Here is a 19,576-nt window from a genome sequence, read left to right on the forward strand (position 1 = left end):
CCTTAATTGGCCTGCCTGCGTAAGATGGAGGTGCGCAGGCGGCAATCGGCTCTACGCCCGCTCCCGCCCAGCCCACCCGCTACAGGGAAAATTCTCTCCCGTATTTTTCCCAAAGATTACTGGTAAAATTGGTACTATGAGAGATTTTTATTATTAGAGAGGTAAAGTCCAAAGACATAGTGAAACAATGGGAATTTGCATTCAAAGGGGAAATATACATAAAGGAGAGAAGGCTGTGTGTAAGGATAGGCATTCTAAGATCTAAAACAAGTATGAAAAGCCTCCAACGTCCAAGCCTCAAGCTGCTGCCTACAAAAAACTGAAGTTAAGGAAACTCACTTTGAATTGGATTGTTCAGGGTATTGTGTTTCTTTGCCTGGGTCTTTTAAAATCTATGGGCAGAAATTTCCCCCATTGGGGGTTTGTGCAGGGGTGGGTGTGAACCCGACTGGCACCCCCAATCGGGACCGCGCCACGTTATTACATGGGCGGGCCAATTAAGGCCCACCCAGCATGTCGCGCGCCTGGAAGCGCCGAGCGCTCCCTGTGCGGGCAGGGGGGGGATTCCCTGAGTCGGGGCCTGCGCTTTTTCGCGCTCGCTTGCAAAAGAACGCAGAAATCTCCCTGAGGCACGGAGCTGCCTCTGGGAGATTAAGCTTGGAATGAAAGTTTTTATTAAAAACAGAGAAAAATTACTTAGACATGTCCCCTCATGTGACAGCGTCACATGAGCTGGGACATGTTTATCAAATGTTTGAAATTTTTAGATTTAATTCATAAACCCTTCATGTAACGTTATCCAGCCCGTGCATGAGGTTTCATGAAAAATGTGAAGGCCGCCAGGGCTCTTCGCCTGCCCGCCAACCTTAAGGTCGGACGGGCAGCATTCTTAACTACTTTAATTACTTTCTTAATGGCCTTAATAGGCCTTTGACAGTTCAGCTGCACGCCCGCTGAACTGAAAATCTAAATGACATGCGGTGATATCGGGATACCCACCCGAGGTCACCATGCGTCATTTTATGCATTGGCGAGTGGGCCCTGCCCCTGCTCGCTGACCCAAAAACTCTTCCCTATGTGTTTTTACTGTTGCCTTAACGAAAGTGTAACTGGGAGTTAGATTAACTAGGGGATTTAGAAGTTTTCATGGTAGTAATTTGTAGGTCTATGTGTGTACTTAAAATCATTTCTTCTATTAATAAAAGTTTAATTCAGTTTTGTAAGAAACCTATAAGTGGTCTTATTACTACTGAAATCAAGGCACGCATTTCGAAATTTATACAAAATTTTGCAAAACAGTTGTGGCAGTTGTTTCAAGTAACCCTTTGGGATTTGAGCTGCTCAGCATTTACCATCGGCTATGCCATAACAACTAGCATTAGAGCTCAGGGAAAGCAAATCTCTGCTCCTATTTAAAATGTTTTAAATGCCAGACACAAATGGTGGTGCAATCACTTCAAAATGATCTCACACCTAATGCCAATACTGCTTCATGTTGCTGAAACTGTCTTGGTACTGCATTAATGTGCCTTATAGCAATTCTATCAAATCTGGGATGCACACAGAGCTTTTAATTTTAACTTGGGGTATAATAATAGTGGTTATGTTACTGGACTATTAATCCCAAGATGTGAGTTCAAATCCCACCACAGCAGTCTGAGAATTTGAGTTCAGTTTTTAAAAACAGGCATGATATCAGTAAAAGTGGCCAGGAAGCTGTTAGATTATTATAAAAACCCAACTGATTAACTGATGTCCTTTAGGGAAGCAAACCTGCTATCTTTACCCAGTCTGGATTATATGTGACACAAATGTGGTTCACTCTTAACTAACCCCCTGAAGGCACTACTTTGTATCAAGCTACTACATAGAATTACAGACTGCAGTGAGGAGATCCTCTACATAAGACCCACCACCACCTCCTCAAGACAAGTAAAGATGGACAATATAATGCTGACCTTGCCAGAGACACCCAGATCCCAAGAATTAAAATTATCACTCAAAACAGTTTATTGTAACCACATCTGAACTATTTCTATCACAATTTTGGTATTGTGTCTTCAAAAGAACATTGATGCATTGAAGAAGGTTCTGAGAAGAGTTACAAGGATAACTAAATTATGAAGACAAGAATTAAACTTGTTTTCATAGGAGGAACTATTGATCTTGTTAAAATGCTGAAACGCATGACAGAATGTAGGTGCAATTTTATTTAAATTGATCGCATAACTACAGTACACGAGCATAAAATTAGCATTCCTCGTTTTTTCTATAAATTACTGGAATATGTTAAACTGATTCCCATTAAGACCAGTTAATTCTATGCTGATTAACTATTTTGAAAAGGAACTGGTTAAACATCTGACTTGGTACAGGATAGGAGATTACATGGCTAAGTAGAGGATTACATGAAGAAATACTCCATGCCTGGAATGCTGGAACCATGGATGTTTCTTTTCTGGAATGCAACAGGTCAAAACCGAATATTCTTTATTGTAAAGGTCACTTGACATTCTGGAGTGTTGCTGGATTATCTCACTGGGTTAAACATATGACATGGGAGTTTTCTTCTGAAAAGTCTTAAATGTGTTTTTCAGGTTATATAAATGGGATAGAGCCAAAAATAATGCAAACTATATATCGTCTTTTGAAGTAATGTGATCAATGAATTAAATCATCTTTTTTTGTTTCGTACTTTCTTTTCATGTTCATTATTGTGAGATTCAGAACAGGGTTTTGGCCTGTCACTGCTTTGGTACTGCGAACCACAAAATTGCATGGGCCAATATTTTAACACCATTGCCAGGATTGTGCCCAGCAGTGCCTCCAGAACTGATCCCACCAGAGACTGTAGGATTGGGAGGGCATCTATTTAGCATGGGGCTGGGGAACACCCTCACTATTGTGGGTACATCTCAGGCACTCAAAACTTCTGGGAATGCCTACTTCTGCCTTCAATCTGAGTAGGGTAATAACTCAACGCTATTTTTCGCTGCCCAACAATCTTATGGTTGGTAGGGGGACGAATCGGCCAGGCGGCCTTTGGATTTTTATGAAACCTCATATCCATGGGTGGGATGAAGTTTCCAGCAGTAATTAAAAACAATAAAAACTTTTCAACATCATTTTTAACATGTTCTTCTTCATGTGACTGAGTCACATGTGGGGACATGTTTACATCATTTGTAAAATTTTTATTGGTCAGTGTCCAATTCTTCAACTCCCTAAGGCAGCTCTGGGCCCTCAGGGAGCTGTCAGTGTGCTCTACCCCGCGCACGTGCAGACTTCCGTGCTCACTCTCCTCCTGCCCCCCACCCCGGCAGCACTGAGGCTCTCAGCATGCCTTTCATGTTGGCTGGCCGTTAATTAGCCAGCCAGTACGAAATCGCGGTCAGGGCCCAATCGTGGGCGGCGGTCCGTTTCAAGGCTACTCCTGGGCCTGCCCACCACGCCCGCCTGATGAAGGGAATATCCTGCCCTAGGGTTTTGGAAGGCCAGGAATATGGAAACTGTCAGGGTTGTGAGTTTTCTCCCTTGATGCAGGTGATCTTGTAAGGGGTGGACAGAAGTTTCATATCTTGCGAAAGCCTGTGGTTACTGGCAGTGTAGGTTGGGATCCAGTATACCTGGATTCTGAACTGTTTTCTGGCCCTTGCACTGCATTCACATTGGAACTGCAGTCCCAAGGCAGTTTAGAAGAGTGAGGGGTGACTTTATTGAAGTATACAAGATCCTGAACGATACTGACAAGGTGGACGTGGAAAGGATGTTTCCTCTTGTGGGTGAGTCCAGAACTAAGGGGCACTTTTTTAAAATTAGGGGTTGTCCTTTTAGGACAGAGATGAGGAGAAATTTTTTCTCTCAGAGGGTTGTGCGACATTGGAACTCCCTTCCCCAGAAGGTGTGGAGGCGGGGTCATTGAATATTTTTAAGGCGGAGATAGATGGATTCTTGTTAGGCAAAGGAATCAAAGGTTATTGGGGGTAGATGGGAATGTGGAATTTGAAACACAAACAGATCAGCCATGATCTTAATAAATGGCGGAGCAGGCTCGATTAGCCGAATAGCCTACTTCTGCTCCTATTTCGTATGCTTGTAACCTGTTGGGAGGGTCACTGGATTTCAAGGCCATACTGTTTATAAACAGGGAAGACTATTTTGTAAAGAAAGAACTAATAGTACAGCTATATACTAATCGGACTTGATTTAATTTTATAAAAACTTTACTTAGGCTTAAGTGTGCTTGTCCTGTATTTCTCTTAAGAAGTTATTAGTGTCACAAGAGTCAACCTTTCACAACGGCGACTGACCATGAGTAATCAGGGATGTGATGCCAGGCTCTTAAGAATGTGTTAATCTAGAATCACCTCCAATGGTTCAGAAAGGCAGAGCTAATGAGCAAGCAGGTTCATTCATCAGTTTTTGAGAAAATTCTTCAAAAGCAAAAAGATAACATTGAAAAAAAAGTTTGTTTTCAATGTAGCACTACCATTAGAATCACTCTACTAACCATTTTGACCAGTGGCAGAGAGCCAGGCGCAAGTGTAAAATATTTCCACTTTTGAAGCTGTTGAACCTTTAATGGACTGTCAAAAGCTATTAGAACCAAGACAGATGAAGAACAAATGAAAGAAAATGGAATATGTTAGAAATGACTTGCAACCAAATAACTGGATGGAGCATTTTGTAACAAGAGTGCAGGGAAAACTGGATGACCATTCCCACCCCAGAGTAGCATCGGTGAAAGAAGATGAAATCATAGCGAGATGAGGCTAGTACTTTACCTGGCTTATAGATGAAAAAAAATGGAGAACAAAAATAGAAGAGGTACCTTACAAGTCAAGAAATGACAACTAGCATCAATCTGGAAGAAATTAGGACAGCATTGAAAGAAATGAAAAACAGCAAAACAGTAGGACTATGAGATACAGCGGAAGTATGAACCTGCTTAGTGAATATAGGGTCACAGTCCTGAACAAGTTACTCAGTTGTGTTACGGTACGAGGGAATATCCCAATGAAATGGAGGCAAAACATTTTTGTACCAATATTCAAAGGAGAGACATTCAAGAGTGCAAAAACTACCCAGGAATTAAACTCCTACCATATCCCTTCAAGACATTGGGGAGAGCCATGGCCCAGAGACTGAGAACAATAGTAGATATCCATGAAGGTCAGTTCAGATTCATGTCTGGAAGAAGCACCACCAATGGCATTTTTTTTTGAGACAAGTGATGCACAAATATCGGGAAGACTAAGATTGCATTCATCATTTTAGAGAAGGCTTATGACGGGATGCCTAGAGAGGGAGGCTGGATATGTTCTAGAATTCATGGAGTCCCTGAGAATTACATATGACTATTACAGGACGTGTACAAGGAGTGCGAGACAAGAAACAGTGTGGGGGAGAGTGAGAGTTTCAAAGACAAAGTTGGATTACACCAAGGATCAGTACTGAGCTCCTTCCTCTTCCTGTTTGTCATAGATGTTCTAACTGAGCAAGTGAAATGGAAAGTACCATGGTCATTGATGTCTGCAGGTGATATTGAGCAATGATAGGGATGATGAGAACATGATCGAGTATCTGCAGAACTGGAGAAAAGTACTGGAAGACAGGGGTATGATTTTCAGTCGACCAAAGACCCAATTTATGGACTGTTAGTTCAAGCCTAGGGAAAAAGATCAGAGTGAAGACGTAAAGATTATGCGTGAAGATTCAGAGAAAGTTGAGTAGTTTCAAGTACCTGGGGTCAGTGGTGGCAGAAGATGGAAATGGGAATTAAGCAATGGATTAGCACTGGTTGAAGTGATTGGAAGAAGTGCAGTGGAGTGTTATGTGATAGAAAAGTATCACTGAAACTGAAGGACAGGTGCGAGACCGGCCACGTTATATAGTGCAGAAAGTTGGGCAACATCAAGAAGAGAGGAACAATGACTGGATACTAATGAGATGAGGAAAGGACAAAATCAGAAACATCCACATCTGCGGGATCAGAGAAGATAGTGGGAGTATTGAAGGGAGTAGCTGAGAAGAGACTGAAATGTAATGGTCATCTGTTAGGGAGTGAGAAAGAAAATTTGGTGAGGTCAGTGATGGAGATGGGACTGCCAGGAAGAAGGAGAAGAGGAAGGCCTTGGACTAGATGGAATGACGTGGTGGCAGGAGACTTAAATGCTACAGGGTTGGAAGAGGAATGGGTGACTGACACGAGGAGGTGGGTGATCAACAAGCATTGTGATGACCTCAAGTCAAATGGGAGTAGCCAAAAGAAGTGATGCTTGATCTGGGAGCATAATGATACCATAGCTCGATACAGAATGGAAACATAATCTATTCTTCATTACAACCAAACTTTGTTTCAATATTAATATATATCTCCATGCATGAATGCACAGATACGTAAGCAGACAGAAACAGTGACATTGTAAATATTTCCTGTGAGTCCAGCAGAAACTCACCATAAATCAGCAGAACGACTGCTAAAAATATTATGCCAACCCCAAAGGTTTATAGTGACCAAAGTTGCTGCTTAATAGTTTGTTTGGCATGTGTCCTTTTGAATAATTTAATCCAAGCTATTAATTAAATCATTTGTCATCACAATCAATTCCAAACTAAAAATAATTCTATAACCACACCATAAATCCATATAACATTCTTATTTACAATCTATTAGAATGATGCCCTATGGTTAATGATGCAAAGACCACAAAGGGCTGTGTATGTTATAAAACCTCAATGGCTTGGTAAGCATAACAAAATTTTGCATTTATCACACACATAAATCCTGGAAGAATTATTAAATATATTAATAAATATGTAAACACCAAGGATTAGGATTTTAGCATAAACCCTCAGTTTATATATTTTCTTTGGAACTTCAGTCCAGATCTTCAACAACAACAATTATAATGACAATGACAACAATGACAATTTAGGTTTACATTACACATTCAATAAAGTAAAAACATTCCAACTTGCATTACAGAAGTATTATCAGACAAAATTTGACACCAAGTCACATAGAAATATCAGGACATGTGACCAACATCGGGGTCAAAGAGGTAGGTTTTAAGCAGTGCCTTAAAGCTGGAGAGATATAGAGACAGAGATGTTCAAGGAGGGAATTCCAGAGCTTAGGGCCCCAACAACTGTAAGCACAGCTGCCAATGGTGCCTTGATGAAAATCAGGGATGTGCAAGAGGCCAGAATTAGAAGAAGTAGTGTTAAAGGAAGTTTTTTTTTTATTTGTTTTCATGGGATGTGGGCGTTGCTGGCTAGGCCAGTATTTATTGCTCATCACTAATTGCCCTTGCTCATGGGCATTTAATAGTCAACCACATTGCTGTGGGTCTAGAGTTATATGTAGGCCAATTGTCCTTGAGAAGGTGGTGGTGAGCCGCTGCAGTTCATGTGGCGTAGGTATACCCACAATGCTGTTAGGAAGGGAGTTCCAGGATTTTGATCCAGCAACAGTGAAGGAACGGTGGCAATATTGTTCCAAGTCAGGATGGTGAGTGGCTTGAGAAGAACTTGAAGGTGGTGGTGTTCCCATGCACCTGATGCCCTTGTCCTTCTAGGTAGGAGCCGTGGTGAGTTGCTGTAGTGCATCTGGTAGATGGTGTACATTGCTGCCACTGTGCATCAGTGGCAGAGGGAGTGGATGTTTAAGGTGATGGGTAGGGTGCTAATCAAGCAGGCTGCTTTGTCCTGGATGGCATCAAGATTCTTGAGTGTGGTTACAGAAACAGGGAGGGATTTGAACACAAGGGTCAGCATTTTTAAATTGAGGCATAGCTGGACGAGAAGAAAATTTCGATCAGCAAGCACAATGAGCCTGAAACAACGCCAACTTCTGAGATTGCAAATGTGTAATACAAAAAAGTAGGAGGACAGAGCTACTGCTCATTAGTTTGTAGAAGATGTTTGACAAGGAATATTTATTTTTAACTCTAGTGCCACATTATTGTATGTAATGCAGAGTTTAAAACATATAGAGCACAAAACGTCTTATTTCCTTCAAACAACAATATTTCACTACAATTACCTTACAGTCTGTCAAACTGATGCTATTTCCATGCTAGTTATTTTCCATTCTTTGTTCCAGCAATATCACCAAACTAAAAACTTAAAAGATAAAATTAACATCTTGAAAGCAACCATTAACTGAGCCAAATCTAGCCATAAAACAGCATTGCTTTGCATATTTGTAAGAATCTTAAATGCAAATCTTGGGCTGTATTTGAGTAACACAAAGCCCCAGCACTCAAGGTTCAAAAAGAAAATGTTAGGTTCCAGTTAACAGCTGATTGATCTTATCTGCATTGGTTTATCTGCATTGATACAATTTCAATTAGTTAAGACTAAAGAAGGCACTCCAAAACAAGGAGAGCTCCAATAAACAAGACACACTCTGAATCAGTTATTTCTATATTCATTTGCATCAAAACTATTTCACAACATGCCATGTCCTTCACTACAATTTCATAGCAACCAGAAACTATGGACGGATTTCTCCCAATGACTGTACTGACATAACAAGACATGCATTTAATTCTATGATAAAAGCAAAATACTACAGATGCTGGAAATCTGAAACAAAAATAAAAATAGTTGGTAAAACTATTTAAAAATTGAAAAACATTTAATTCTGAATGGCTTCAACTAAACAGCAGTGGCTTCCTTTTTGAAATGTAAAACTTGAGAGGAGAAGATCACTATTTGAAAAGCAACTCATCTAAAACCTACTGTTGTAAAACATAATCTGGCATTGGCTTTTTTATTATAGTTGCTGATGCAGTTGTGATACTCCACAAATAGTTGAAGCCGCCCAGTGGTTAAACCACAAATGGCAGAACAGTTCTTTTGTTGCATGCAGCAAAGAGGAAATATCTACAATCTTGTCAATTTACTGTGGAATCAGTAGGTAAATGTACCGTACAGAGTGAAGCTGAACAATACAGATCCAGTCTGCTAAATTAGCTGGTCTTCACTGGGGGCAAGTGATGCAACCCCAAAATCAGACTTCCTGATCCTGGGTTGGACCAGAGAAAAGAAAGATCCACTAAAACATTAATATCGAGTGACTGCTGTAGGAAACAGCACACTTGGATATCAGGCAAGGAGAGGATGGGACTCATTTGCATTCCACCCTACCATGGGATCATGACAAGATACTCTACCAACATTCAGTGTTTCAGCTCGCACGTCTGTGCAAGGTGCCAGCACCCACAGAACCATAATTTATCAAAGGTCAGTACCTTCAGAGAAGGAAATAACAATTTTTTAAAAGCAGGAATAGCTGAGCTAACTGGATGTTGCATTAAACATTTTGTTCCCATTTCTGTTAACTCCCATTTTCCTCATTATTATCCACCAAGTACAATCCTAGTTTTAATAATTTCCTGACAACATATAATAATAGGCTCAATTTAAAGATTTTCTAAAGCCAAGCTGCATTTAAAGTATCACTACTTTTAAGCATAATATTATTTCTATTTTGTCATTAAAAAGAATGCATTAAAAATGTATTCCTTCCTGGAGGTGCTCATGATTAATCAGTTTCTAGTATAGCCGAATTTTATCTAAAGATGCTTCTGCATGCAACTACCAACATTTAAACACACTCAATGCTTGTTTATTCAATGGGCCATCTGCGAGAATCAGTCCCAAAAGATCTAGGCCTAACTCCCCTAGGCTTATATTTCTAAATCTCATACAGCAGTACATAGGAGCCATGCAATTCAGATAAATTAATTACCATGGTCAGATGGAATGAGAAAGACTCCATGATTTATTGTAACTTTGCATTATGACCAGCTGAGATATTCACCCTCCTTTAACCCTTACAGTACTGTCATCTCTAAAGGATCTGAATGCCCTGAACAATTTTGAGCTTGTCACCTCACACCCTGCACAGTTCAAGGATTATATAGTATTACAGCAATAATGGTATATATTACTGCATGAATAAAACATTGAAACACAAAACAGCAACTATAAAAGCATTGCTTCTGCACTGCCTTCTTCCTCATTGCCTTTATCATCTCCTTTATTATTTCTTATTTGTTTTGTCTTGTTTTAGAAATTGTAAAGTTAAGTACTTCCCTCTTCTCCACCAATCCATATTGGTTAAGTCTGTATCTAATGTTAAAGTCTGTTAACTGGTCATGAAATGCAATACCAAAATTAAATATACTATTGTTGTAAGGTGAAACCTTTCTTCTCGCTCAGCTCAATTGACACCAGGAGAGAAAGCCGCTCACTACATAGAAGAGCCAGTTGAAACAAGGGGGGTCATTTTCACCTTCACTGCTTGGGAAGGTAAACTGATGCAACAAACTGCCTGTCTATTTTAGAATCATAATGGAATGAACAACTAGTCTGCTTCTATAATGAGCAGGTGATTCCACTCCACCAATTTACTGCCAAGGGGCGAGGATGAAAATTACCCCAATTTATCTTAGCACCAAAATTAACAACCTTGATGAAAACAGCCACTAAGATTGGTGCAGGAAACAGTTAAATATCACATTTTGGTGCAGCTGTTAATGTAGCTTTATGACATCGGGGCTAAAGCACATTGATTCAAAAGTTCCTGTCGCAATAACAGCCAAGCTGATGTTATTAATGTCCAAATGCAACAGCAATTAAGGCTCTGTCATTGATTTCACGAAAAAGGCATCTCGCTGTCTGACTCCCCTTTCAAGTGCACTGAATGTTGTGAAGTTCCTGTAATTGCATAGTGATATAAAGTAAACTTCCCATCAAAAAAGTTGTCATTTCAAGTCTAAGTACACTTTATAAAATGCGATGCTTGTTAGTCACTGCAGGTCAACATTTCTGGCACTGCAAATGAACTATTATAAATGTATCGTCTCATGCCTTCAGATTTTAATAGTTGTTAGAGATTTTTTTATTAATATTTATTTTTTAAAATTATTTTCTCTGTCTCTTTTAATCCAACCTTTCTTTCTCTCTCTGTACCTTATTTGACAATGAATTTACCATTCTAACTTACACTTTCTTGTTCAGACCGTGTGCTGTTAATTTCACAATCCTTCAATCTAATTGCTTAAGGTGATACAAATTTGCTTGCCCTGTTCAGTCAGATTCCAGACACCCCGTAGAAGGCATCTATCTAATTCCTCTAATTTCCCCCCATGCAAAATATCGCCAACATTAAACAGGCACCATTTGTTGGACTGCCACTGCAATTTTTGAGACATTATTATGAGAGATTAGATGAAGCCTCACACTGCCCTGTGCCAACAAAGAGAGCTTGAAATAGGTTGTGTTTCCTTTTCCAGGACTTCGTTGATCAGCACATACTCCATCAAAATGTTTGTTTGATTGGGAATGTGGAGGGTGCATCATAGAAAAAAGAAGTATAATCCATTTTAAGCAGGTTACCAATTGTATTAAGGTAGAATGCCAAATAATTTTATATCAGTATTTTACCAAAGGAAATAAAAAATCCCTGCTGAATAAGATCTATAATCTCCTCTTTATGGTTATGTATTAGGCTTATAAAATGGAAAGTTAAACAGAAATGATATTAAAAAGAGCTACCTTGAACTGAAATGAATTCTTAAGTTAGCTGGGGTGCTCTGTGAGGTTCTGGGGCTATAAGTAGGCTTTTCTGTTCATCCAAAACTGGCATCACAATAGATAATGAGCTTTTGTAATTGTAGAATTTAAATTATGGAACAAACAATATGTTCGAGGCCCACATTGTTAGGATAAGATCAATTATATTTTTGTCCGACAAAACACTGCTGAGATACATGATGGTAACTGGAATTAGTCTTAAAGTAAAATATATACTTTCAACTATTTCTCACATATATGTGCAAGTTTCTTAGGTTGATTAAAACAGCACTTTTAGTGTTAGCTGCATAGAAATTCCATTAACAAAGGGAAAATTCTGAAAATATAGTCTTCCATTCTAAAAACAGAATACATGGCTATCCATCCCATCACTCAAATGCCAGTCCGCGCACCCCAAAAGTCAAACTAGAAAGCACATCAATAGAAAATCTCACTTAGTTAAAAGATTGATATGTCAAATATTCAAATATATGTATTTTAACATTTTAAAAGGATTTAAGCATCTAATTTCTCTGATTTCCCCCAACAGAATTAATATTGACTGCCATTTATAGAGGAATCGTGGGTTTGCCAGAGAGAAGTTTAAAATCTGTATCACTGTACTACAATCATGTCTTTATTGTTACTTTTTTTGTTCTATAAGTGCACATCCAAAAGGGAAAAAGCAGCACCTCAACAGTTTCCGGGCTGTCTACTGATGTCTGGTGTGCTAGCCTTCGCACTAGAGAAGTCGTAGTGTTTCCCAATGGAAAGAGAGCTGCAGCTGACTTCACTTCCTTCCACTCCACACGTAAGGTAGTATCAACTGCCACTGTGAAAGACAGAATGCAACACTACATTCATCCAAGGTATTGAGAGAATAGATGCTTAGCAAAGCTGAAATGTACAACTATTCCCGATTCTTCCGTTCTCGACATAACTATAAAGCTATCTGCCACGATTAGTACCAACCGAACAAGTTCTAACCTTTTAACAAGTTAAAAACATATGTCTTTCCACTAAAGGTAAGGAACTGATAACTTTTTTTTTCTTTAGTGTCCCAGTCCTAGTACCTTGCAATGTTAATTCGATGTATTTGAATCAATTTGTTTGTAAAACAGATGTAGATATCGCAACATCTCTTTTGGCTGTGTGTGCACAGGTCTAAATAGCCCTGCTGACTTGCTCTCTCCAAAACAAAATAGCATGCTGAGATTCAGGGCAGATTAGCACAACACTGGAACACGGCAATGCAGGTTGCCAAGGAAACGAATCGATTTGCAATTTTATTTGCAACTGCCACACAGGCGATGTATGAAGGAAACGAGGGACCCAGCAATCTCGACATGCAGGATCTGGATACTCAAAGTAAGGTCTAATTGGAATTTCGAAAGGGCCCACACAACGTGCTAGAAACAACGCTTTGGACACAAAAATGGACATGTTTCTAATTACGCACGTAATATTTAATAATTAATCAGGGACCATCCCAACACACTGTTGACATTGTTGGCCTTATGTTTGCTTTTCCTGTCTGCTTCTAAAATAGGAAGATAGCAGAGACTGTACCTTCTACTGTTCTCATGTGTGGCAATTAACACGGTCGAATAAACACTGACTTTGTTATTAAATATATTTTCACAACTGAAAGCGTAAACAAATCAAACTCCATCTTAAACGAATCATCTTACCAGTGCTTTATTTACCCTGTAGCCTAAATGCACAGATCAGATACAGGTTGTTTATGTTTATCTGACCTCCCCCCACCCCCAGCCATTTCTAGTTAGAAAGGTGTCAGTTAAAGATATGGTGGAGGGAACATCACAAGTAGTGAAGATGATTTCATCATTTCTGCAGTAGCTATCCATAACAATCCTTCACCGCTGTCTGCTTACAAAACCCAGCACTGGTCCAGTCTACAGAAAATACAGATGAACACACTGGAAATCAAACCCACGGAGGCCCGTGATTTCAATCGAATAAACTGGAATGATTACAATAGAAATATTATGCCAATACTATATTATGCTGGAAAGGACTGATCAATTCAAATGGAAATTCTCTGCTTTGTTACTCATGATTAGAACTATTCTCCCAGTTCTTCAGATGCACAATTCACACACAAACACAGCCAGCCCATTTTCTCAAAGTGCATCAGGAAAGCAGGGCCAAACCACGTTGGCGGGTTTCAGTAAAAAGCAACTTTGGAACAGATGCCCTAAAGAAGCTTCTTCACTCCGAGTGAGGAATGTTGTGAATAATCTGCCAAACCAGATAACAGAGACAAATAATGGAGCTGCTCAAACACCACTAAACTCCATAATGGGAGAGTTTAAGAGAATGCCCCCCCCGCCCCCCGACCTCTTCTCAGCCTTGATTTTTCTTATTTCTTATTTCCCACGCACTCAAAAAAGCAACACCCTTATACTATCCGCTTTCAGGTCCGAAATACGCGCCCTATTCTAATTCAAGTTTGTCGCCGGAAAGTTAAACAAGAAATGTAATTCGTGCAAAGGTCTGCAATGAATAATAGCTTCCCCGTCCTTTCCTTTTACGCACTGCTTAATACTATGCAAATATTTCAGCTACATTTTCACCCCTTCCTTTACAATCGCAATTGTCGTTTCAGCCAATCTTCCATGGAGGTTTTGAGTTTGAACTGTGCAGCAAACCTTTCCAACAACGCAGTGAGATCAACAAGTAATCTTAACCACAGACTCTTTCTACACTTTTCTACCTCAATGCCTTAGTTTGGTGCTTCTCAAAGGTCTACAACTATACTGCCAGGCTCAGCAGACCTCAACATTACACAGTTTGGCTGCACAAACCTCTATACAGGTAGGCTGAAAATCAGATGCGTGCAAAAAGGAGCAGGCGACTCCTGCAAGACGTTTCTTTCCGATTCAATTCAACGCAGCTGTATAAACAATTGGCTTTTATTCACAAAAAAACAAAGGCGGAGGGAGGCGGGAAAGCGGGGAGAATTTGCGAAGTAAACAGCTGGAGGTGGACATTTATTGGTGACAGAAAACTGGCTGCACAGAACACACACACTCAGTTGGCTTTGTTGCAGTCGCTGGATGCTATTTGGTCTGAAAAATTCAAAACCATCAGTGTGAAGCGTATTCGCTGTTAATTCAGCACCAGTGGCTATCTGAAATCTCTTGATCTTATCAATGAAATGACTGTAGATTTTATGTGCCATATTTTCATTAAAAGTAGGCGGCTCAATAACATGTCTCTGGCTTCATCCTTGCCTGCAGTCTTAATAAACCTGCAATCCTCATAAATAGACAAAAAAACACACACACACACGAAGCGACGCATCGAAATTATTCCCCCGTGATCTTAATCATCTAACAAATAAAGGACGGAAGAAAAAACTCCCAATAGGAAAGATCGCGTGCCTCCAGTGTAACTGTGTGAGCAGTTTTCATGGTAACCGTACTCTTTATTGAAGTCAATTCTTAATGTTCCCTGGAGAGAAAATGGCCGCTTTACTCCTGCTCCCGGGATTTTGGCGATTAAACGGGAATTATATGTGCAGAGTGTGAGGAAAGTCTGGAAAACCTGACACTCAGTGATCGTCTGCCTATTTTGCGTTTATAATCCACGGTAAATCAGCTCACAGCCTAAGCGATCAGAAACCAAGATTGTATTAATAGGGAGGTATCAAAATTGTGTTAAACTGGTCTAAATGTCTTAGAAATCACATTCAAATGCAAAACAGGGAAATCTACGCCATCTATTCTGGTAGTGGCAGCGAGCGAATCATGCAAGACAACAGTCTGGACAACTCTCCAGCGATATGTCATTTGCCAATTGCGAAATATCTTTTTTAATGCATTTATCAGGACTTGGTTGGTTTGCTTTGCTGCACGACACGTCTTTGCAACAATACAAGTCTCGCCAGCCAGTGCGTGCATCCTTGACTGGCGGGTCGTTCTCACTAACACAGAGCTGCTGGCCTTGCGCTGAGAATACGGGGTTGGATCCTTTTTCAGTTGCCATGCATTTGGTACACGTTCACTTGTGGCCGGGTGGACAGTGAATGAGCAGTGAGAGAATCGGCGGCTTCAGTATGAGCCACGCCCAAAAGGGAAGATGTCGCTAGAGCTGTGGCCGTCGCCAATTCTCTCCCTGGCTGATTTATCTCCCATTTCATATATCGAAGCTACGAACCAATGGTTCTGGAAAGTTCACTTCATTGCCGCATCTAATTCCGTCAAGTCCAATATCCTCTCATATAACCCATAGGCGCCAGTGTTGACTGAGGCTCACAACAGTCACAGCCCACCCACACACACACACATATAATATTACTACCGGCTCGCGCCTTTCTTCAGAAAACAAGTGTAAACAAGATCTTGGCATGCGGAGTACACTGTACCGGGTAAGACCACCTCACCTATTCACGTGACGTGCTTCTTTCAAACTGTTGAGTGATATTTAAACATTTGTTGACACTGGTTTTACTCCCCTCTGTTTGAACACAGTCCAATCTCTTTCTAATTAATTTTCACTTGCGTGTTCAAAATTCTCAATCTAAGGTCTGAGGTGGAACCTCTTCAGCTTCTCTGAAACTGCTGCTTCTTCAAGCGAGGTCAAAGGCGGCGGTCTGAAGACTTTCCCATCGCTGTCCAGTGGCTGAATAAGCCGCGCGATCATGGGCGCGATGGGATTTTAACATTGCTACGGTCCATTTAGGGCACATAATTGTGGAGAAATGGAAGATTAAAAACTATTGACTTGGACAAATTGTTTCAAAATAAAAAAAAGCGACTGTGACTGGATCGCGAAAAGCAGGGAAAGGCTCCAGGGGTTCGGAGTAAGGTCTGTTACTTGCTGACGGAAATCATGGTTGCATGCCAAATGATTCCGTGCAAAGCAAGGCTGGACTTAAATACTTGGGTTAATGCAGTTAAGGATAAGTGTCCTTGCTTAATAAAATAGATAACGGAGAAGAAACAATATTACTGCACATACATGGGAACCTTATGTCCAGCCACGTCAATGAATACTGTTGCTGGAGAACATTAAACCTGTGCAGAGGGGTCCACTGAAAACCTCTCTCCACCCAGCCAAGCTGCTCCCTCAAACAGAGTAACAGCAGCCTACATACAGCCTTGTGCTTATGGTTAGTGCCTTCGAGACCGGCAAACCCTGCTCTGTCCACAATAAGAAAGCAAAGCTTACCAATAGTTGTTTTGGAGCCTATACACCCCATAATCGGCGTTTTTAGATGAAAAATTAACCCTTGTTCCAGACTGGAAACATTTCCACAGTACCTCATGGAAATTGAACTCGCAGGATCTGAACACTTAAAGCTTTCCCAGCAACGAATGTGCAGCGTCAGTGTCTCAAAGAGTGACAGTGAGGATGGAATTGGCTCCTGGCTGGTTTGATCTGTTCTCCTGGGCTCTCAGTTCAGCTCTGCCTCTTGTACAATCGCTTTCAGCACGTACCGAGCGCCACTTCGCGTAGCGTGCGGCGAACTCTGAATTAGCCGAGGCTGCCAACGTGATCTTTCATGGACGATCGGGATGGAGAGGCTGGGTGAAGGGGGGGGGGCGGGGGTCTCTCGTTCTGCATCTCGTTGTTATTGGACAAAGGGGCGGCTGACGGTCCCTGTCGGTAGCCTGCTGCAAGTACACAGGAAAACCATTGGCAGCATGCTGAAAACTTATATCTTTGCGTTAAAATAACAAGACAGCACTTGTGGATTGGTCTTGTCTCAGATACTGTATAGTTTGGGTTAAGATACAATGCGCCAAGCGTCTCAGAAATCTTTCCCCTCCTCTCAATGTGCGCTGTTCTTTTTGTGGGGGTTGGCGGGGGGGGCAGTTTGCACTTCCCTGTCTCTGTAATGAGACCTTAATGCAACGTTCAGTAGGATTTCTTTAATCAACTGAGAAAGCGAGTTGTCCTGTCCTATTGGAAGAAACCTTTAGCCCACAGTCCCAATGGTCGCCCAGGGTTGCATGATTTCATTGTTAATGTATTTTTTTAAGTGTTTTCTCATGCTTGCACCAGCTCAAGTCTCTATCGGACCCAGGTCCAATGAACAGGGGTCTCAGTGCTCTTTAATATTTACACAGCTGACACAAAACGATTCAACTTCATTAAATGGTAGTTCGAAAACACAGCAAGCAGCATAAATCTTGATGCGGTAAGTTGCTGAAATTGTGTTCCCCATTGGTCTAATTCGTGCTCGGCCCTTTTATGGATGGGGTTTGGGGAGTATTAGAATCTTAAGGTGCACCTCGACCCAACCCGGTTCGCAGTCACCACAGCGCGAAAATAGCAATAACCTCTCCAGCCAGGATATAACATCCAGGAGGCTCGCTTTACGTTGGATACGCTGCGAGCCGGGCCTAAAACTGCGCCTGAAAAGTGATCCACTGGGTTTCCTGGGTCGTTTGTAATATGACTTTTCAGTCTTTTTTAGTGTTAGTTTGTTTTTTATATAATAGATTAGCAGAACTCCAGGCATACATCCACGCAGTGCCCCTTTGTCGCTGATCTTAATTCAAGCAGTGAAAAGTTGCCCCAAGCACAATGCTTCACTGAAGGTCGCACTGCACAGACACAATCTGACGCTGCATCTGAAGTGTAACTGCATCTAAAGTAAAAGTTATTTCAGCATTGATGTAACTACGTTTAAACATGACACCAATGGGGCACGTATATAACCACATGATTGCATTAACAAGATCTTATGAAGTTTCTTTGCTTTGATCATGTTAACTCACATGTTGATGCTTCTACTAAAAAGCAGAAAAACGATTTTTATGAGTACATTAACAATTTTCTATGCACAATACACTTTGAAGTGGCAAAACATTATTTTGCAGGCTATCAGCAATTGAGTAAAAGTTTCAAACAGTGGAACAGAATGAGAGCTTGACCAACACTCATCTCCAAAGGGTCAGAGACCCATGTTTTCATTGTCAAGAATGGGATTAACACTGACCTCTTGTAAAGGATCTTGCACATGAAAAGAAGTGGGGGATTTAATTAAAACGCATTCTCCAAGGTGTACCATTCCTTTGGCAAAAGTGTTTTAACCCCTTATGTTTAGAAAGTGCCAAAATATCAATTTCTAGATAACCCTATCATATCCAACTTCAACACTCCAGAAGTCTGCTCTTACATGTGGCATGTACCTAAGGGTCAGAATGTGAGGACTATTCAATTCTGTTGACAGCAATGCTAGATCTGCACTGTACCTGCAAACAGAGCAGAACAAAGGTGACATTATTTTTGCCTTTTTTGAGCCTCTTATCTACTGTTATGCGGTTTCTAAAAAATAACAAAGTTAGCTGCACTGCTTTGGGTTCAAGCTAGTTCCTGCACCTGCTGACTTTTGAATGTCAGGCATCCAATTTCTTCTCTGCCACAATGGCAGTATATCGTCTGCGAGGCATGACTTCCGTTCACCTGCTATTTGAGCCCAATTTCTAAGATTGGAGCATTTATTTACTTTGGACAGGTGCCCGAGCCACTTATGACACAGCTGCTGCACCTGCCTGAGGCATGGAAACTCCTCACAGCACCTCATTGCAGAATAAGTGGGCTGGCTATCTCACCAGGGAATTTCAGAAAAATGCCTAATTTTAAAATAGGGCAATGGTTAAAGTAGGAAAACCGACCGTTTAAATTGTATGTGTTCCTCCTCCACAAGCAGCCCTTGCACTCACTTTTGCTAGGGTGCACATGGTGGGGAAACATTGTTTGATTTCTTCCCTTCATTGCCACAGAATGTTACCTACCAGCCCTCAAGTGCAATACAAACTCTGGTGGGCAAAGAAGGGGTAGGAACCCAGCATAAGTCAGGGCTGCCCCAATTTCCACCCAGATTGTTCTGTTTCTATGTGCACATGAGAGAAGAAATCCAGGGCAGTTGAATCTAATATTCTCTTGAATGTGCAACCCATGAGAGAACACCTGTCAACAAATGCAAATTGTTTTTCGCGTCACTTGGCTG

General features: G+C 40.9%; 1 protein-coding gene across 1 annotated transcript in view; it reads right to left on the minus strand.

Moving 5' to 3' along the window:
- The window catches only part of fam131ab (family with sequence similarity 131 member Ab), a 69,690-nt gene extending 52,638 nt beyond the window's left edge, over positions 1-17,052 (minus strand). The window contains exons 1-2 of the mRNA XM_078563932.1: positions 16,786-17,052; positions 12,282-12,421 (exon numbers count right to left, since the gene is read on the minus strand). Of these exons, the coding sequence (XP_078420058.1) occupies positions 12,282-12,421; positions 16,786-16,882 (237 nt within the window). The 5' untranslated portion in view covers positions 16,883-17,052. The remainder of the gene's footprint in view (positions 1-12,281; positions 12,422-16,785) is intronic.
- Between the last annotated feature and the right edge of the window lie 2,524 nt (positions 17,053-19,576).

The sequence above is a fragment of the Cetorhinus maximus genome, chromosome 19 (genome assembly GCF_964194155.1).
Source record: "Cetorhinus maximus chromosome 19, sCetMax3.hap1.1, whole genome shotgun sequence".
NCBI classification, from domain to species: domain Eukaryota; kingdom Metazoa; phylum Chordata; class Chondrichthyes; order Lamniformes; family Cetorhinidae; genus Cetorhinus; species Cetorhinus maximus.